The sequence below is a fragment of the Motacilla alba genome, chromosome 1 (assembly GCF_015832195.1).
Source record: "Motacilla alba alba isolate MOTALB_02 chromosome 1, Motacilla_alba_V1.0_pri, whole genome shotgun sequence".
Lineage (NCBI taxonomy): Eukaryota > Metazoa > Chordata > Aves > Passeriformes > Motacillidae > Motacilla > Motacilla alba.
In genome coordinates this window covers 103,220,837-103,243,164 of record NC_052016.1, presented here as the reverse complement: position 1 = coordinate 103,243,164, position 22,328 = coordinate 103,220,837, and the positions used below count along the sequence as shown (strand labels likewise).

The 22,328-nt window shown below is 36.9% G+C and overlaps 1 protein-coding gene across 7 annotated transcripts in view; it reads right to left on the bottom strand.

Annotated features, from left to right (window-relative positions):
• Positions 1-794: 794 nt before the first annotated feature.
• STS (steroid sulfatase) overlaps positions 795-22,328 on the bottom strand; it is a 111,777-nt gene continuing 90,243 nt past the window's right edge. For 5 of the 7 annotated variants that reach the window (XM_038158280.1, XM_038158198.1, XM_038158115.1 and 2 more), the window contains 2 exons: positions 11,701-12,123; positions 4,501-10,607 (listed from right to left, as the gene is read on the bottom strand). In XM_038158280.1, coding sequence (XP_038014208.1) covers positions 11,741-12,123 — 383 coding nt within the window. In that variant the 3' untranslated portion in view covers positions 4,501-10,607; positions 11,701-11,740. Of the gene's footprint in view, positions 10,608-11,700; positions 12,124-22,328 lie in introns of all 7 variants that reach the window. The other 2 variants (XM_038157934.1, XM_038157849.1) reach the window with 2 other exon arrangements.

Genomic DNA, 22,328 nt, shown 5'->3' with positions numbered 1-22,328 from the left:
AGAAACAAGCAATCAGGACCACAGCCCATTTATCTATCTAGAGGAAATCATCACCCTTTGGTTATATTGTTTCTTGGATATATTGTATCGTGTTGCATTGTCTGAGGAAGCCAGTGCCAATAATTCATTAAAAAGTGCAAGGAAATGTATGCTCATAGTATTCATGCAGAAAGGTAAGAGAAACGTGTGAGTTTGAGTCTGATATTTTGCTAATGTCAAATTACTTCAGTTTTGAATATGGCTGTACTTAATAATTTGGTGCAGGTAATGTAGATAGAATGAGACTTTCTCATGAGCTCACCCAGCTGCTGCTTTGCAGTTTAACCTTGTAAGCACAAAACTGAACAAGGATTAATTTATAATTCTAAGTGATGTTATTCCTTTGGAAGCTACATTCTAATAGGCTTTAGAGTTTTATTTAGTAGTAGTAGCAATTGGGCATTATATTTGACATGTTATTTGACAGTACTTAGGATCACGATGTTACATTGTCATGGAGGTAAGTAAAGAGCAGAGTTACAGTGAGGAAGAGAAATGAGAATGCACAATTATTGTCTTAACGATTCATACCAAAACAAACTTACATGTCCCTAAGCACAAATGCGGTTTAAACAGAATTAGAAACATGTATAACATATATTACATTTTCAGTCTGGGATCATGGCATCTATTCCAACAAACCTGAATTAGTTTCTATTAATGTCTTTCATTAAAAAAAAAAACCAACCCAACAAATAAAAAAACTAAACAAACCAACAAAGCCCCCTCTTCCTCCCCCCCCAAAAAAACTCCACCAAAAAAAAAATCAAACAAAAAAAAGCACAAATAAAACTTGGATGCTTCTCCAAACATAACATATTTTAAAAGTACATTAAGTAAAGAATAATTTCTTCATTGCTAGAGGCACTCATCATGTTTCTTAAATTAATATGTCTTATCTGCCCCAACACTTACTTTGTCTAAGTATTTGGTTACATCATATTATTGTAACATTGACCAAAATGTCGGGTGAAATCACACTTAAGTATTTATTTGATTTTATTCAGGGAATAAGAATAGACCTACCATAAAAGTTGCTGGCAATGCTGGAGGACATCCCTTGTCCCAGATCAACAACATCTTCAAAACCACTACTTCTGGATTGCTTCTTCCTCTACAATTAGCTTAGAGAATTTCTCTTTCAGCACATTGCAGGGGGAAGTCTATGTGTTTAATTTTATTGTTTATGATTAACATAAATGTGATATACCTCTGCCAGCCTTCAAAGTAATTTTTGCATTAAATTTATGTAAGAAAAGTAGGCATTTAGAGGGAATTTCTCCATTAATTACAGAGCTTCATAGCTGTCCAAGTCAAACAGATCTTTTAATAGGATCACAGAAGGTTTTGGCTTGGAGGGGACCTTAAAGACATCTAGTTCCAAACCTCCTGCCATAGGCAGGGACAGCTTCCACTTGACCAGGTTGCTCAAAGCCCCATCCAACCTGGCCTTGAGCACTTTCAGGGCTGAGGCATCAACAACTTCTCTGAGCAACCTGTTCCAGTGTCTCAGCATCTTCACAGTAAAGAATTTTAATATCTTATCTAAACTTGCTCTCTTTTTGTTTAAAGCCATTATCCCTTTTCCCATCACTACATGCCCTGGTAAAAGGTCCCTCTCCAGCTGTTTTTTAACCCCCTCTAGGGACCGAAAACTGCTTGAAGGTGTTCACAGAGCATTCTCCAGGATCAACAGCATCAAATCTCACTCTCTGTCTTCTCAGGAGAGCTGCTCCAGCCCTCTTATTGCCTTCGTGACCCTTCTCTGGACCCACCCCAACATGTCCATTTCCTCCTTATGCTGGGGTCCCCAGAGCTGGACTCAGTACTACAGGTGAGGTGTCACCAGAGAAGAGCAGTGGGGAAGATTCCAGTACCTTGCCCTGCTGCTCACACTGCTTTGGATGCAGCCCAGGACACGGCTGGCTCTTCGGGCTGCAAGCGCACATTGATCAGTCGTGTTGAGCTTCCTGTCAACCAACACCACCAAGTCTCACTCCTCAAAACTGCTTTCAATCCATTTTCCACCTGCATTTGTGCTTGAGATTGCCTCAACACACAAGCAGGACCTTGCACTTGGCCTTGTTGAACTTCATAAGGTTTTCTCTTCTCAAGCCTGTCCAGGTCCCTCTGACCTTCAGACCCTACCTGACAGCTTGCTCTTTTTTGGCAGATCTGCTGAGAGGGCACTCAATCCCAGGCCTGGACTTAAGCCCAGGAGGCCAACAAAGATGTTAAATTAGAGCTGGTCTAAACACCAGGCCCTGAGGAACACCACTCGTCACTGGTCTCCACCTGGACATTGAGTCATTGACCACAACAATTTGAGTGCAAGCATCCAGCCGATCCCTTGTCTGCCATCTTATCCATCTATCAAATCCACATCTCTCCACTACAAAGACCAGGATGTTGTGTGGGACAGTGTCAAATATTTTGCACAAGTCCAGTTGGATGAGATCAGTCACTACTTCCTCAACCACCAATGATGCAACCCTGTCCCAGACAACCTCCAAACTTGTCAGACAGGATTTGCCCTCAGTGAAGATATCAGCTATCACCAATCACCTGCTTATTTTCCATGTGCCTTAGCATAGTTTCCAGGAGGATCTGCTCCATGACCTTGCTAGGCACAAAGGTGAGACTGGGTGACCTGTAGCTCCCTGTGTCTTCCTTCTTACCCTTTTTAAAAACATGAGTTATGTTCCCCCTTTTCCAATCAATGGAAACTTCACAAGGCTGCCACAACTTTTCAAACAAATTTCCAAGTACATGAATATACATCAATATACAATACTCATCCAAGTACAGGCAGAGTTGGTGTACATTTTTTTAATATCTTTCTGTGGTTACTTGAAAAATTCATATATTTTATACTTGAATCCATTTTTCCTGGATGTTACTTTATTTGATATCCTTTCAACAGCATTTTATCTGTGGAGTCATAAGCCAATGTAACAGTTGCTAATGCTGGGCTTAGATAATTTCTATCTCCATGTGTAAAATGCTTCTCTCACCTCTCATTTAAGTATTTTTGTCCTCTGTTTTAACAAGGGAGTCTAACAGATTTAGTGCTTTTTGTGACACATGTAAAAAGGTACATATTATAGCTGGATAGTAGCTGATCATCAATTCCTTTGGATTTATTCTCTCAGAAAGCTTTTCATTGTTCTGTTAGTTTTTTATTCCTTTTAATCCAGTACATTCTACATCATGATCTTTATGGTAAACAGTATCCTAGTAACAGAAGTAATTGGCTGTAGAGCTCAGAAAAAAATATTAACTTGCATTGCATTTTCGAAAAAAAAGCAAGGCTGGAGGCAAGTTTACAGATATCTGATGGACATTGCCTAAAATTACGGAATTGGAAAGGTTGGAAACACCTGGCAATTGAAACATGCAAAACGTTTTTGGTATAGAGTAAATTAAACATATTGATAGTATAAGCAAAATATTATACATTACTTAATCATCTCTTCAATGGTCTCAATCAGCAAAATTCCTGAATGCAGTGGAAACTGCAAACCTTGTTTAAATGTCCTGCTGAACTAGGATCTTTCTCCTTGTGTTCTTACAAGTCATGTGATAACACAGAATACTAGGAAATAAAATCCATTAAGGTGCTGCAACTAGTTTTATACCTAATATAAAGCAGCAGAAACATTTTTAACTTATGAAACAAACTGCAAAAAATGCCTAGCAGATGGAGCCCTAAAATATTTTTTCATGCATAATTCAGTGCAGTTTATATGTTTGCTTGGCTGAAAAGTATTTCTGAAGATACAAGATGATAGAAAATGTGTCATATGCATATAATAATGTAAATTTTTTAACACTTAAACATCCACCATAGTCGAGGTTGAAAATTTTATTTTAAATTTAATGACATTTTTTCCAGAAGTTCAGCAATATTTTTCAATTCAAATCCTTTCAAAACAATCACAATTGATGTTAAAAGAAAACGTAAATTGGAAAATAAGTTACTGTTAGCAAAACTCTATTCTAATTGAAATATCTCACCACAGTAAAATAATTAAAGCAGCATAAACATGATTAATATGATCTTAAAAACAAATTGCCTGACCTCTATAATGGTGACACTTCTTTTAAGTACTTCCAATAAGATATTTCTTCTCTTGCAGAGCATGGTGGAGACAAAAAGGACGGAAGATCCATGCAAATAAACCCCAAGGAAACAAACAAGTAAACAAAGACATTTATCCTTAAAAAAAAGTGCTTTCAGTGAAAAATAGGCATTTGGTTGCAAAATTCTAACTATGATGGTCCATTTTAAATTTCATACATACTTTCCTACTCAAAAAATATTTCAAAGATTCCAGGAGAAAGAAGTAGGATTCTACTCTGTAAAAACAGGTGTTGTGGGATTTTATCAAATGCTTAAACTGGTTGATGTTTAAATGTTTAAGCTGTTTAAACTGTATTCAGTGTCTTTTTTTTTTTTTCTTTCATCTAAAAAAAAAAAAAGAAAAAAAGTGCATTATTAGACATGACTAATAAAATCTTCACACAGCCACACAAGCTAGGATTGACCCATCTTGGTTTTGTCTGTCCTGGGTAGAAATGGAGACAAACCGAGGTATAGATATCTTCATCATTTAACTTAAGTAAATCTCAGACCTAGAACTATATTTCTACGTACAGTGGTTTCTAAATTCTTCTGCAGGCAGGGAATACATCCTCCCTATGTCATCTAAGTACTTTGATCGTACTTTCAGAGCACTACTGGCAGTGTGAGAATGAGGTTCTTTCTGCACAAGCACAGTATTTCTAAGCCTGGGATCAAAGAAGACAGATAATACTTTCAAGCCTTCCCTCCTTGACATTTTTCTAGATGGGACATGCAGGTAAAACAAAGCATTCCCAAGCATCTGGCTGGGTATGAAAAGAGGGTAGGCAAGGAGAAGTACACTGTACTTTCTGCCTTTTTTGTATGAGTTTTGCTGCTCAGAAGCAAAGACTGCTACACTCACCAGGTCAGGTAGTGAGTAATGGAGACAGAAAGTGACTTCATAGCCATAAGGTATATCCCTCTCTGCTCCAGAGGCAATATGTGTACTTCATATGATTAAAAACACCTAATCAGTCTTGAGGTTTCATAGTAAAGCTGTCATCACAGCCCAGGTGAGTGTCCTTACCACTAGGGAATTTTACCCTCTTCTTAGTTTGCTGGATTTAAAATTTTCAACCATGCAGTGGCACAGTCAGGTAATGAAGAGCTTGTTTTTTCATTGACAGCCTGTACACTTTCCTACATCATGATTTTTACATTCCCCAAAATGGATCTGGAGAGCAAAAGGAAAAACACAGGAGACAGCTGAAACCAACCATAGGTTTAGTATGTGAAGATGGAGACTCTCTACATAGCCTGGTACGGAGTGCCTAAAAACTGAGTGTCGGCAGCATTCCTTTAGTATCCAGCAGCTGCTGGAGCTCTAGCATTCATTATTGTCATGAATCCAGAAATGGCAGAGTGCTTAGCTGCTGGGGTTAGTCTTTTGTGGCTGAATTTTCTTGAAAGATAATCAAAGAGGGTTGTGATTTGGTAGCATAAAGCTTAGTATCAGACAGGATTTCCATTTTTTTTTTGCAAATATCATAGAGGAAAAGGATGGGGTATGAGGAAGCTCATTTTGCAGAATAATATGCTTTTTAAAAGCTTGGTCTGTGATGACACATCACTGAATGACTGTTTCTCATGGATATCAGACAGGGAAGTGTTAAAGTGCCAATTCTAACAATCTGCCTGAAGTTTAAATAGTCACCAGTAGAGTGGCATTAATCAGTTACTTCCCAATGCATTGCATATGACAATGCAAGGTTGACACTTACAGACCAATCAGCACATTTTCCTACATCTGAGTATTTAGTCTGCTTGGCAGGAAGAACTATAACATAAAAGATAACAATGAGGGAGAAAAAAAAATCTCACACATAGTACAAACTTCAAGTATTCTTTTTATCACTAACAGCATAGGCAAAGTTTGAGGATTTTTCTTCATTACTTTGTTTTTCATTTGTGAGCAAGAAAGACCATATTAAACCAAAGTTACTCTCTTGCAGCCCAACTTGAGTCCATAAGGCTTTTGAGATGCTTTGTATCTAATCCTTTGTAATAAATATTGCTACCCAAAGGAACTTTGTATCAAATTCTCTTAAAATAAGTGTCACAATGAAGAGCTCTGCCTTATAATTTAAACTATTTCACAGTATTTTTCACACAAATCAGGTACAATGAAATATTATCTGCATAAAAAGGCTTTATTATTGGATTAAGGTAGAATAAAAAGCATTGGAGGTTTTTTATAACTGAGCTGACCCTCACATGCTGAATTTGTTATCTTCAGATATAGCTTTCTTTTCCAAGGAAAGTTTCTGCAACACCTTTTTCTAATAAATAAGACTAACATTACTCTACATAGGGAACCTACCATGATTTATATTAAAGGAATGGTTTTTTAGGCATTCAGGAGATGCTGCATAAGCATCACAAAACCTATAATTCACATCCCCCACGTTCAGAAATGTTTCATAACCTTGCCAGTGCAATTAGAGATGCACAGATAATCAAGCCAGTCCTTATCTCACTAACCAGTATAGCACAAACTCCAGTGGGAGTCTGGAATTCAGCATCTTCCATTTGTATAAGAAACCTTCAGTTGCTGTGCCTTGCAACTCATTGTTCTCCATACCAAACTCACAGGTTAAGATTAGTGTGGGGGAGGCTTAAGTAAAATTTGCACTATCCTTTGTTTTTTGTACATGTGAAGTTTTAAAGTTTTAAGCGGATTCTTATCAGTTTTTATGTAGACAAAAACTACCAAGAAGAGCATGGAAAAGCCATAATATCTGCCAGGTTGTTTCCATGACTCTCTGAATTATTTGCAGTTTTAGCAGCCTGTAAACTGGGAGTCCCTAGAGCCAGGCTCAGGTCTTCTGGTCCTCCAGCAAAAGAAGTGTGAGACTGTTGCTGCCTTAGAGTGTCAGACTAAGATCTGTCACCTCAAGTATGATGATTCAGGAGCAGTCTGCTTGGTATAATTATTCAGAAGCAAGAGGTCCTGCATTCTGTGGGTTCCAAATTAATTTCCACCTGACATCCTGACACAGAACGACCCTGTTGCAGAACACATGACAGCTCAGCTGGCCACAGAAGGGACCTCATTCCTCCTGGTCACCTGCAGTCTCTGACAAACCCAGAGGAACCAGCAAATTCACAGAAATCACAGAATATTCTTAGTTGGAAGGGACCCAGAAGGATTATCAAGTCCAACTCTTCAGTGAATGGCCCCATGGGGATCCAACCCCAAACTCAGGTGTTATTAGTACTGCTCTCTAACCAGTTTAACCATCTGACCTAATCTCAGGGTCAATTTCCAGATCTCTGTCTTCAGATTGGAGATAAGCCCCAGACACTGTTTACTTCCTGGTGGTTCCCAGTGCAGAGTTTTGCCTAAGCCTTTCCTCCTGCCCACATGTCTGGCCACACAGCCTGTAGTGTATATGGGCTGGGTGGCAGCCTTTTGCTCCCTATTGCATATTTTGGAAGCTGCCCAGGCAATGCCAGAGGAAAGGGAAATGACAGAGAAGATGAAAAGATCTGTCTGAAGCACAGAACTATTCTGTTCTAATGTAAGTAAAAATTATTGTAGTAATGTGTGTCAAAAACATAAATTAAAACAATTTTAATAAACATACTTTAATAGAACATGTGATTTTTGTAGCTATGCTTGCACTCTTCTTGCTTTTTCCATTTTTTCCTATATCAAGTGATATCTTAAATGAAATTTTTTACATTGTCCACATATCTGAATACACAGATTTCCCATTACTACAGTGTGAAATAAACGATTGCTGGCAAGTGATGATTCTCACTGATCTGTGAAGTATATGGAATAGATTCTGTTAGTTCTCTGCAAACTTTCAGTTGGATTTAAGTGAGCTGACACCTCTCTCCAAAGCTCCTATTTCCCTATTTTTTTTTTACTTTTGATTTTTCTGACCATAATTGGAGGCAAGTCAGGACATCTCTATTTTTAAGAGCTGAGAACTTGTGACATCCAGTCCCTGAGGGAAAAACATTATTTATTATTCCACATAGTTCCCAGACTGCTAAAATAGAGAAAAAATATAATTATAAAATGAAACTTACAACTTTCTCTGAATCCCAAGCGTGTATCTTTTTTAGCCATCTATTCTTTCTCCTCCAGATCACAGTCCCTCATGCACTAAATTACATACAGAACCCACCTGCAAACCTCAGGTTAAGGGTATCACCTACTGCCTCATATAAGAGGATCTTCTACATCCTATTTTCCTAGCTTTTTATCTTGTATAGGGAAAGTACTAGAAAGTTCACCTTTACCAGCTTACCACTTTAAGCATTTTCTGTTCTTTCAGTATTCCCAGCAGTTAGAGAAATACTGTTTTCCTTTTCTGAGTGCAGCAGAGGATCTGAGAAATGAGTTAAATTACTTGCTCTGGGCTGTACAGGGAATCTGTCACAAATTAGGATATGATACTGTTAAACAATACTGTAGAGGAATACACTATCCTCTGAAGCTGAACTCCCTGTTTAAAATGACATATCCTATAAACAGGCACCATGTTTCAAGAGCGGTGCTCATTAAATGATAGATTGAAAGTCAGTTTCCAAGTATCAGAGCAGCACACTCTCCTTGAGCCTTCCTTGTTAATAAGTTGTGAATCACGTATATCCCATAAATAACCTGCTGTTAAAAACAAAACTTTTCCTTGTTAGATCAGGCAGTGTTAACACAAATGTTATATTGTCCTTCACATTTTATTTTGCAGATAAACAAGACTACTTTAATTACCCTGATCTGACATCTCCAGAACAGAACAGAAGGTATAGTACTGAAGGTATAATACATTTGCAATACAAGGAAGGTTTATTTTTAGGTATTAAATTAAATGGTATTAACAAAGAATATGAAAAATACTGCCCTGTTCTTCACAGAATCTGTCTTGGAGGAACAATTTTAAGAATGGATTTCAGATTTTACTGCTTATGTCAAAGTATTAAACGTTGTACTAAATTATATTTTGTAAAATATGAAGTTTGTGCCACAAACAAGAAATATTTTATATTATTTATAGAAACAACACCTCAGGTATGTTTTAAGTGCTAATATTTCATAATGCAAAGTTAATTCTTGTTGGATCTTAAATAAGCAGGAGGTTAGCAGAGTCAAGGAGCCCTTCAAGTCAAATTTTATGACAAAGACTACATTTCATTTTCTGATTAAGGCAAAATAGCCATTACAATCAATATGACAAGCAAACAGAAGGACTGGCAAAGAAATAGATGGAAAAATATTTCAGGGGTGTGAATGGGAGATTAGAAAGATGGCATAAAAAGCCAAGGGGAATATGAAAGAAATATCATATTCAGGCAAGAAGAAATCAGAGCAGTAGTAAAGTCATCATTTTTGATATTTGATCAAGCAGCACAGAACAGCTGTTGTGCCTAGCAGAACAAAGAATTCTTGCACCTGCAAAAAGAAAGAAAAAGAAATAATAGCAACACAGCGTCTTTCTGATTAAAAAAAAAGTCTATGTGGGTGTCCTTGAGAATATAAATTGAGTACTCTGTAAAGGTCACAGACCAGAAACTGTGAAAACCAAGTAGATCTAATGACACCAAACCCCTTGTCTGAGTTAGCACTGTATACTGAACACACCACATATATTTTTTTTTTCCATTTTCTTCAGGAGTACTTGTTTGAAAAGCTTTTGTGTAAGCTCTGGCAGAGCTGTGGGAGTTGGAAAGGGCATCCTTCACACCGTGGTGTTTCAGCACTCTGGCCAGAGCTGGGCCTGAGTGCTGCCTTTTGGCTGCAAGGAGGGGCATGCTGGCACCAGTGCCATGCCCCAAGGGGTTCTAGGGCCACATGGTGAGGACCAAAAATTTGGGGTGCACGGATCCTGCCATGACATTGAAAGGCAGCCACTCTCATGGAAAAATATCTGTATTCAAATGAGAGGCATTTTTCTGCCTAAGGTTATGTAGTCCATTCAGTGATCAATATTGGTCATGGGGCTTTGCCTCCTACAGAGAGTTTGCTGAGGACATGATTAAGATCATGAACACAAGGTGAAACATCAAAAATAGGGCTTCAAGGAAAAAGTACATTTCCCTGGAGAGGCTTCTGGGTATTGTGGAGGATGAAATTTTGAATGAAACTGCAATGGAAAAATCAAATAAAGCCTAGGTTTTACAGACAGAGAAATATACCATTTATCACAATATATTTTTAAGGGAAGGGCTTCAATAGCTCACAAAAACTGGGTCACAACCTTTATGCTGGCTGACTGAAGCTACTGCATTACTATCATCACAGATCACTTTTGCCCCAAACAGCTTTTAATACATTGTTATGTGGGAATTAACTGCTGCTTTCTGATAAGGAGCAAGTCACCTTCTACTATCAGGCAACAAATCATTTTAGTATTTTGCTGATATCTTCTTTTCATCTGGAATATGCCAAAGAAAATAGTTTGTCTGCCTGTAGAGTGGAAAGAAAATGTGCCTGAAAAAGACAGAGATAAAAATGGATACAAAAATTAGCCCTCGAGGACAGTAGATTTCCCAAGACCTTGCTGAGAACCTAGAGACAGTTATATTTGGCTTTAAGTACTCAAGCCCAAGCTTATTTTCAGAAAATGATAGATCCTATTCAGAGAGCTTAAAAGATGGCAAAGATATTTAAAGGAAGACCTAATTTTATTTATTCGTGATTACTTTCATCAATGGAAGAATAGGTATGACAGATAAATGAAAGACAAATTTGAAGTATCATGTGAATTTGGAACTCATATACCAAATATGGACCAAACCTTATCTTTTATCAATTTGAATATGATCACTGTATCAGGGATTGAAGGATTTATGCATATAAATATATGCATATATATATATATATATGGAGATTTCTGGTACACACTCAAGCATGCAGATAGTGGACTTCAAGTGGTGTCCTTTTGAAACAAAGGTTGCTGCCATGCAATAGGACACCAGGGATGCTGGGGGAGCATCATTTTAATATGGACACAAGGTCTTCTACGACCATAGCTCTGTGCATTTTTATGGCACATTCAAAGTTAGACTGTTGGCAAGCTGTCAGTTTTTTCGTATTTGTCATGGTTGTTGATAGAGATTTGTTGCAAGTCTGCTTTTAACCTATCTATCAATTACCAAATGACTGTCACAGGAGGACCTCTCCACTATTATCTCTCTGTTTTCAATTACTCAGTGCTATGTCCTACTAATGGATAACACTTAGTACAAAGGACAGGAATGTCTGCATTTAGTACTTGTGATTGACAGAACTGAGAGGTAAATTCTTTGCTGTGTAAGACAAAAGCTCAAGCTGAAGGTCTAAAAAATTATGTCCCATAGAAAATGCCTACAATTCTACCCATGTGTAGATGAGGATGGCAACGTGTCCTTCATGCTGTGTGATAAGGACAGAGAACGTGTGTGTGTGTCTTGCCTTCCCTCTCTTGGCACATTTTCTTGGCTGAAATTCTCTTCTACTGCAATATGTATTTGAAGACTAGTCCTCCACCAACACAACAAAACCTTCTGAAGGCTTGTACTACAAGTTCAAGTCAGACACTCACACTCAGCTGATCCAGTTTCTGAAAGGGAATTGCAGCTTATTTATCCCAAATGCACCTGCAGTGGACTCCCTCCTGACTCATAGTCACAGTAGCAAGACTGAAAGAGAGATGAGCAGCAGAGCTGGAGCCAAGGCTTCCAGAGAAGGTTGTCCCATGACAGCTGGTTAGGAACAGGATGCAGGGATCTGGTGTGGTTTTCTACTGCTTGGTGTATGACCCCGATGATTTCGTAGAAACGGCTCTCTGTTTCTGGAGTCAGTGGGACTTTCTCTTCTGGGTCTCTGGACAGATCAAAGAGCAGTGGAGGATCATGTTGGGTAATGAATCCTCCATGGCAGAAGCAAACGTGAGAATCATAGCAACCATTGGAGTCCTCAGGACTGAAGTTTGGAGTGAAGAAGAACATCTTCCAGACGGATTCACCTGCAATTTACAGCCACAAAAACAGCTGGTGATAAAGTGATAAAATAACAAAATGGAAGTTCCCTGGTCTTAGGGAATTGGACCATCATGGGAAGTCAGTCTTTTGGTAAAAAGACAGTACAAACACTCTGTAACAAAAACTGCAGCATACTGAAAGACTAAAACAAGACTGAGCAAAGCAAAAATAAGCAAAACATCATGATTTTCATGCTACACATATTTATGAAGCAACTATGATAATTTCATTCCCTTGGAAGAATTCTGATTAACCAAATTATAGAATACTTTAAATAACATTGAGTTTCATATAAACAGTGCTAAGAAGATTTGCAGAAATATATACTAAGTATTCTTCAAGGCTTATTAAAATGTATTTTTGCCCCTTGACTATATTTACCTGCTATTTACCCTGTCTGCTTCTCATTTTGCTTATCTAAATAATTTCATTGTTACCTTTTCCCTCTCTTCCTCTCTTTGTTGTATTAACCAATTGCCTTCTGCCCTATGCTTTCATTGCAAACACCTGGAGGCTCATTTTATTAAACAGGATGACATGAAAAGGCATAATGGATGCTAAATTCCTGTCCTATGCTTCTCCATGATTTTTCCAAATATAAATGATAAATAACAGTTACAGTAGCACAACTCTTAAGTGAAGTTCCGCTTCACAAAATGAGGACCAAAGTTCCTCATTCATAGACTGGTCATTCTTAGTTTAATTTTCTGTGTACACAAAACAGAACTGCCCATCCTCATGTAACTTCAGTTAGTACTTTCACTGTTTGAAAATCCTAGTTATTTCTTGGAATAAGAATAGGCAAATATCAGTTGGTTCTTTCAAGAAGCACCCTCAAAGAGGTCAGTGGAGGATCAGAAAACACTTAACAAGAAAGCTGTGAACAAAAAAGTTGTTATTATTTCCCTCAAGTGTCACAGAGCAAATAGGAAAGGCAGAAACAGACAGAACAAAACTTCTAGGGAAGCACACCATCCTCCTACAGCCAAGGAAGTACATAGTTCTTCAGAAATGGAATAAAGAATAATTCATTAAAGTAAGAAAAATCAGTATTTTATTATTAATAAAAGCAGGTTACTAAACAACTGAGATCTATAATGTCAGATTACCTGCCCACTTGAGACTATAAAAACATAGGAAAACTGTAGTCATCAGTAATTTACATTTCTCAGCACCTATTGTGATTTTTTTTATCACCTCAAGTTTTTAAATACTGAGTGAAAAATCTTTTTTTGATATTTTTTTGAATTTTGTTAAGGTCATAGAAAGCTTGTTAACTTAGTAACAGACTTTCAAAGATTTATGTGTGCCACAGTAGTTAATATTTATTAATCAAGTCATTGGTACAACAGAGTGGAAGGCACTAGAAAATGTGGGATGGGTAGAGCAGAGATAAACTGGTATATGCCATGCTGTAACTACATCACACACAGCTTTTAAAGAGTCAAAACAGGTTTAAAGAGAAATGCTCCAGCAGAATAAAGGGTCACAGGCTGCAGTTTTAGACTATAGCATGGATTTAAAGGACAGTAGGTGACCTCAAAATTCTTTACAGCTTCTTCTATTCCACAGCATTTTTCACATTAGAAGTGATTTTTCCTTTAGGAACCAATTCAATGACAGAGCCTGGGGACTACCAGTTCACTTCACCTCTACTTAAATCAGGGTCGGATAGGTGATGGCTATTATACACATTAGACTGGGAGAACCCTCTAAATGCTTCTTGGAAGTCAGCAAAGGGGAAGGACTTTTAAAGGCTGAGTGACTTGCTGGCACAGACAATGGGACGTGCAGGTTTTAAAAGGCTCTGGCTGTGACAGCTGCAATGGCACAGTCTTAATGGAAAAAAATGAAAGGAAATTTAAAGGAAGGCAAAGCAAGATAAGGCCAGGTAGCATAAGATACCATTCCTTCATCTACCTCCAGTAACATTTTGAAAGGTTGGTCTGGTACTCGAGTGTCTTGTTTTCTTAGAATTAAAATAAACAAAACCAAATACTGCCACTTAAATTTCTTTGAACTTATGCACAAAACATTTCCAAGAAATATACCTCTTGTTTGCTGAGACTTAGAATTTTTATTTTGAGAAGGCATGTAATTCTGTACTAGGCATTGGTTCAGGATCCTCAGACAGGTTTAATTGGCAAGATGGATGATAAAAAACATAAAAAAAGCCAAAGGGCTTGATTATTCAGTGTACTGTGTGCCATCGTAGACCATGCAACACTTGCCACACCTGAGAATTTGATTCACAACACTGTAACAACTTGACAGAAGATCAGCAGAAAAAAAATGATATAGCTACTAAAATGTCCATTAAAAGAAATTCCAATAAGGCCATGCACATGACAACTTTGTGGTCAACCTGATTTCCCACACATCGGTCTTTCATGGTACATTTGTGCTGAATGACATGGAAAAGAAATTTTTCAGCCACTTTTTTTAGTGTTGGGCATTGTAGCACCAGGTCTGCTGAAGGGCTCACAGACAGCAGTACAAAATTCAGAATTCCAAATTAATGGAAGTCAGTACAAGCCCATATAGGTAAGAAATGGGGAAAGAAAGAAATAAGGAAGTTGTGCCATGTTGGTTTTTTTCCCGCACAAAATAAAGACTTGTTTAGGTTTTGTTATATGCAGAGCATACAGCATGTTCCAGAATCATGTGTGGGTTTGGGGACAAGGCATGCATGACATCAGCTCATGTCTGAGTGACACTGTTAATGTCCTGAAGAGCTGATGGTACTTTATCAGATAAGCAGCTACAGAATGTCACGAAACACTGAGCTCTGGGAGTGCAAAGCCTGTTCCTGTGCAATGTTTATCTGTTGCACTGCAGCAGTGTTTCTGGAACTGCATGTTGTGCTGGAGAAGCAGCAGCAGACTTTAAACACCTCTTTTCTAAGCATGATAAAAACTAAAGCCCATGTGTTGGTGGCTGTGGCTGAGGAGCAGCCAGTGCAGTACACCAGGAGACATTAAGAACTGTCAGACTTTTAACCAGTAAAGCTGATGAACTGTATAAGGCACAATATTAAAAAGAGAGAGCTCTTTCCCAGTCTCTCAGCTGACATAAAATCTCATTTTGTCAGAAGGTTAACTACAAGGATCAAATTAATTTCCCAGTAATTAATGGTACTTGTGTTCTCCAAAGCATCTGGATAGTAAACCCTTGTTATATAAAAAGATAACTGTATGTCTCTTCCACAGTGAAGTTAGTAGTAAAATTGTCAGAGCTTCCCCAAAGCCAAGTATATCGAGCCCCTTCTGAAACAGCAGGCAGGCTCTAAGCCTGCAGCACCCTTAAAGGTCCTGTGCCAGTGCTTCACAAATAATTTCAGTCCTATTTTCCTGCAATTCTCCAGTTCTCTGAGTTGTCCAGTAAGTTTGCTCTCAAAATACCTCTTTCCTTTACACGTTAAGAAAAACAAAAATTAAAGAAGTTGTACTTCTAAATAACTTTAAATTAAGATAGGTTGCCATTATTCCAAGCAAATCTGCTATGAACATAGTTCTTCAGTGTTCAATCTCCCTAGAAGACTCCTTTTATTATCCTTTATCCAGCTATTTATCCTCTCATACAGACAATAGTTGCTCCAACAGGTAGGCGGAGGCCTTGAGATTCAATAAAAGTCTCTGAGTAAGATATATTAATATATTCAAGATGAAGTGACACACTGGATAGGGATGCCATTTCTGTTATAAAAGCACCCTTCTTAATCATTGATGGCAAACGGGTGTTTTCTGATAAGCAGTTCTTGATGTGCATAGAAGCTATTGTTGTGTTACTGCCTGGACTTCATTTTCACTGAATTTAATCTATGACAGTAGCTGTATAGGTTTGCAGCTACTGTCATTTCCTTTGCTTATTTTATTGTGTTGCTTCTTTCTGTAGAAGAGCAAGTTAAACAGGGCTGTTCTCCACTGTACATTGGGGAGCTAGTCCCTGCTTGAACTCAGGTGCCTCTGAGGGGAGCCATCTGGGTGTAGCAGGCCAGCATAAACTGAGATAGACTTTTCTGTGTCTCAGGTGTGCTCTGTAAACATTGTCAACTACCACACTCTAACTCATGCTTTTCAATGTTTCTAGACAGTAGCAGATGAAAACTGCAACTCACTTTAAAATCACTTTTTTCAAATAACTCTTGTTAGATTGAATCCTTTCTTCCTGCTTCCTCTAAGTTCATTCAGAATTTTTAGGTTCTCTGCTAATCTTATTCATAGCAGATATCACACATATTCAGCTCTTCGACAATTTACCAACGTAGAAAAGGCCTCAGTTGTGAAATTCTTGTAGAACTATATATAGTTCTATATAGCAAAGACAATATAGCAATACTATTTGGTTACTATAATGAAATTATATATATTATTTTTATGACTATGTGCATTCCTCAAACAGCTAATAAAAATACTTCATTTGAATTTAAGAATTTGTAACTTTATTGTTCTTACAATGAAAATTACTTCTTTTTTAGTATATATATATTTGATATCTGTTTTAAGTGTCTGGGTAACTTATGGTGTTACATTGTTACATCAGTCAAAAGTACATCATGTCCCAGTGTAGGTGGAGAATAACTGAGTGATATTCAAAGACACAATGTTGGTTTACAACAATTAGTTGTTGCTAGAAGAGACTTGCATAAAGAACTGTGCATAAAATACTTAGAGTATTTGAGTGAACCCCATGAAAAAAAACCAGCAGTAGCAGTGATTTTAAAATATTTAGAATAAATCCTACAGTGTTCAGTATCCACTAAACCAGAAAGGATTCCACATTCTCGAATATCTAACAATCTTACTGAACAACTGCTACAGGAAAAATACAAGACACACTGAAACCATGCCCAGACTGCTGAAGACAGAAATCTCATGACTGAGCTCTTTATCTAGAGTAAGTGCTGTGGCATGAGAAACTTCCATTGAATTCTGTTCAAAAGTCAAGATTATCTGTTGAATTGTAATAGATGAAAAAGAATTATTTTCCTGAATTCTTCATCAGCACCCTAAAAGAGAATTGATTGATCATTTGCAGTGTTTTCTTGATGAAGAAAGTCCTAAAAGGGAAGAATCTGTGGGTATATAAATTATGCTGCTAAAGTAGGAAGTGCTATAATGCAATGTTATGCCTCATATTGAGATATCTTAGGTGATAGCAACCTGGAAGAATACATATTGCTCTGGAAGAAAAATTCCATCTGTAGTAATTTCATGGAAATAATCCAGACACCTGCTAAAGATTTGTTTGAAGAATATTTACTTGCTGAATGGTCCATGCAATTTTCAGTTCATCTGAGCAGCAGCTGATGGCATGCTGAAGACAGAAGATAATGTTGGAACATACACACACACACACACACACAAAAAAAGAAACCTAAACCAAATGAAACCAGAAAAAAAAACACCCAAAAGACTTGCTCATTTTTCAATCTACAATAAAAGTCCTTGGAAACAGAAAAGCCTTATTTTATTGCTTATGAAAAAAAAAATAGTCTTGATTTTCATGTCGTGGTTTTCCATGGGAGTCAGTAAGAGATTAGGAACACCCTTTCAGGAATCAATTAATCAGTTAAGAACATCCTTAGGAACAAAGCAGAAACACTTTGCCAAAGAGGGCAAAACCCAAAGAGAAGCCTATTCAGAACTGTGTTTTGTATTTGGATTATTTTTCCTGTCCTTCAGGAATGCATTTTACTAACAGAAAATAAATTTGGGACAATAATTTTTCTCTTTCATAAAGTGGATGCAATTTTTCTGAGTGAAAAGAACAGATCTGTAAGATTCAGACAGCAATTTTTCTGATACTAATCAAACATATGGGAGAAAGATGCCATTAAAGTCCTAAGCGATTTCTGCAAATATTTTTAGACAAGTTGGTGTCAGCCAAAACCAAACCCATCCCCAGGAATTTTTTTCATAAATTATTTTCTTCAGAAAGTTTTCAAAATTTGGATGTCAAAAAATAAGCTGTTGACATATGGAATGCTAGCTAAGTACTCAAAATAATTAATATGAAAATTAATACCATGCCTACTATTTAAGTTACCAGATGTAGACCTATAACCAAAGAAATAATTACTCAAAGTTACTTTAAAAATGAAAAATAGAAATTTTGTAACTGCAGTTTCCTGAAATTTTGTGCTGTGCCAAAGAACACTGAATAATAATTTTGTTTACTTTAAAAAGTAAAAAAAAAAAAGTTAATTACTCTTCCTTAAAAGTGTCTTAGCTAGTTGAATTATTTTGTTTTTCTTTTATTTTTATAAAGTTACTAAGTCGCTTAGACAACCTTTTGAAAAAAAAAATTGAAAATTTATTCAGTTAAGCATAAATGACAACAGAGCACAGGAGCTTCTTTTATGAAACAAAAAAAAATTAATTTGAAGAAAACGAATATTTGCAAGTAATTTGGTGCAAAATATATAAGTATCAGGCAGTCCTAAATATTAAAACAAAACCCCACAATAACTGAAATTTGGTTTTATTGTAAAGATGTATGTGCAGTTTAGCATCTGAAAGATGAGACAGCAGTTTTTGTCCCAGTGTTAGAAAATGCATGTATTTTCCAGAATATGAAACTACTAAAAGATTACAAACAATGTTAAACCATAAATTTGCAATTTTTTTGATACTGAGCAAAAAATCCTTCAAAATCCTGAATTAAAAACCTTAGCATGAATAGGACATAACACAGGAGGTTCTCTTAAAGATGATCAGCAGGGACTCTGGTACAAATTACAAATTTGTTCCTAAGAACATTTCTAGAAGTGTATTTTCTCTTTCACATTGACTTGTTTCAGGTAATGGTATTTCAGAGAAATGCAACAGTTCTCCAATTTGGACCTTTATGCAAAAGCCAGACTTGATTTCACAGCTCTACAGGCAGCAAAAATGACTGAATTTGAAGAGTTTTAGTAGAGTAATGGGAATATTTTCTTGTTTTGGTTGAATACAAAGCAAATGTAGAAACCTCCAGCTATTCTCCAGATGACAGCAAGTAATGGAGAAAGGAAAGAATCCTGACTCTCTCTTATAATTTTCAGCTTAAAAATGCATGCATACCGTGCAGTGAAAAACAGGCTTTACCCTTCAGAAGTGCAATAACCTGCTAAAATCTCCTTCCTCTGAGATTTAAAAACAGCGAAAGATGTCCTGTGGATGCCGATGAGAAAAATATGTTTATCTGTCCCTTATAGATAAGGAACATATATATATAAGGAACTATAGACAGTTCCTTAGATGGAAATACCAGCATCATTTTCAAAAAAAGTTACTTAGGTCTGTCATTCAATTCATACAAAATAATTTTGGAATGTTCAGGGTTTGTTTATTGGGTCTTTTTTGGGGTTTTACTGGGGCTTTTTGGTGTTTGTTTTTTAGGGTTTTTTGGGGGGGAGTATTTTTTGGGGGGTTTTTGTTTGTGTTTTTGTTTGTGTTGTTGTTGTTTGGGGTTTTTTTAGTAAGGACTCATTCACTGAATTGGTGTACAGGAAGTCTGGCCTTCCATACTGCAGATGTATTCCTGCCCCGTAGCTTGCAATCTAAACCAGGATAAAGGGATGTGAAAATAAGACCAGAAGCAGAAAGGGAAAAAAAAAATCTCAATTTCAGCTTAAATAAAGATGATAATAAGTTTGTTTTATGCTCTTGCTATGATTAGGAGTAGAGTTATTTTTTAAAGGACAGTAATTTCTTTTCATTCCCTTTATTCATATCTCCCTCTCTCTCTCTCTCTCTCTCTCTCTCTCTTTCTCCCAGAATAAGTAGGGGAATGCTGGTAAGGAATGGAGCACTGCAAATCCCAGGGTATAAATAGCTCTGCCTGAGCCTAACAATAACTCTGCTGCCACCAACACAGAGCAGAGCACAGGCAAGAAAATACTTTAACAGTATTTGTCATGCTTGTCAGGGGGAACACTTTCCTACCTAAAAAACTGTGAGCAGAAATGTGTATCAGATGATTAGGTCAATTTTCTTGAGCTTGATACAAACTGTTTCCTGGTGTCTCTTCATGCTAGAAATGCTCTTCTCTCTTTTGAAAGTCATGTTATTTCACACTTATCAAATAATATGTCCATAACTGTGTCACCCAAATTCAACTGCAGCTGCTCTGATATGAGGCTCAAGATAGCATATTAAAATTCTTAATGAGATAGTTTAGGTAAATGATGCTTGATGCTTGTTTTGCTTCCTCCACTGCTGTGGTTGAACAGAACACGAAGAAGAGATTTGGGAGATGATTTGAGATTTTTGGAATCAAGTCACCTTGATTGTGGTGACTCCATGACATGGGGAAGATCAGGTAGAGAGAGGGGAAAAAAAACAAAGGGGTCAAACATGGAGTGAAGATGATGTTCATAATGCAAGTTAAGAAGCAGGGAAACAAAATATCTTCAATAATAAAGTATATTAAAAGGTTGCAATGAACTACAGCAAGAAACAGTAGTAAGTGATTAGATGTTTCATGCAGAGCAAAAAGATATTTCTTTTTGATATAATCAAAAATAAAATGAGTAAAGAAAGAAACCAGAAAGATCTTAAAAAAATCACCATCAACAACACCAAAAAACCCAACTCCAAACCCACTTCTAAAATAGGAGGCTTCTCTAGAGAGAACATTGGAAGTCAAGGAGCTTGTGAGACTGAAAAACAAAAGGCAAGTGACAGAAAAACCCTCCTGAGAGTCAGAGTTCATAACAACTTTTCTAGTTGCAGAAGGGAGAGTCACACAAGGGTTTGATCAATTAAAAGGATCAAAAGAGGATTCACTATCAGTGAGACTAGAAATAAAGAGAGAAAGAGGAATAAACAAAGAGGGAAAGGATGAAAAACACTGTAAAACAACACAGTTCAGAGGCAAGAAAGGAGCTGCTCTCTGTCCAACAAAAATGTGCTGTAAGTAATGTGAAGACTCATGAGTTATTACTGAGGGAAAAGTGAATTTTCTCCCATGACCTACATATTATGAATCAGTTACTTGATGCTATTTAAGTCCTTCAGTGGAGAATAAACACTAATCCATATCACACTGACACTTTAACGTTTTTCATGAATGGCAGCACTCAAATCCAGAAAAGCAGTCTGCAGTATTTGTCTTCTACTCTTGAGGAAACCTCAAGAAACAACTTTGCTGTAAGCTATAACATGCAAATGTCTAATATCAGTAAAAGATATTTCTATGTATCTATGGAAGCTTGCTAATTTTGCCTACAAGTTTGTGCATTTTCTTTGATAGATTACTTTGCCCCTCTGTGTTTCTATTAAGACAAAGTCTGGTGACAAGGAATGAGGTTTAAATGAGACTAATGAAGTTTTTTAAAGTGATTTTGTGGAGGGACACCTATGCTTCCACAATAAGAGCAGCCTCATCACCAACACCACCTGCAAGAAAAAGCAAAAAGATTCCTAGAGAGCTGATAGCTAACAGGCAAAGTAAATGACCATTTTAGTCTTGTGTTAAAAGGAAAATCGAACAAGCAAAGTGAGAGGCGCTTTCTTAATTAGATTTTAAAGATATTTATGACACTGCCTCTCAAATCAGGACTTGCATTTTAATATCTTTCTGACCATTCTTGTCAGTTATTTCATGACACTAGTGAATGAATAAAATGCTGCTTTGTGTTCCAAAACCAGTTCACTCTTTGCATTTTATTGCACATTTTAATGACTATCTTATTAATCTATATATGTAGACAGGCCCTTTTTTGAATCTCTGGTGATTTAAAACAAAAAATTACACTAAATAAATTCCCTGAGTCCAAAATTCCTAGTCAACTTCAAAAGACTCCTATAGTATTCTTCCTGTCACTTAGCACAATAATACTATTTTTCAGACTTTGAAAAAGGTAGCAAGGCATCTCCACTTTTAAATTGATGTTACTAAAATAGGATTCATTGCTCATCACTTTGCTGCTACTTAGCATTCAATCTGACAATCTGGTCACCTCACCTAATTTTGGATCACTGCAACCAACATGCAGGTCTTTATGTAAGCTAGTTAGCAGTCTTATCTGCTTCTTAACTTTGTTGGAGGTGTTTAGGATGAGAAGAGTTAGTCTTGTTTCTCTTTTGATGAGAGCAACTTGCTCAGGTTAGCTCAGCTGTAGGCATCTACACAGTACACATGTACATGTTGTCAGCATCCTCAGAGTTTGCTAAAAAAACAGGGTGTTATGAGTCTTGAAGGC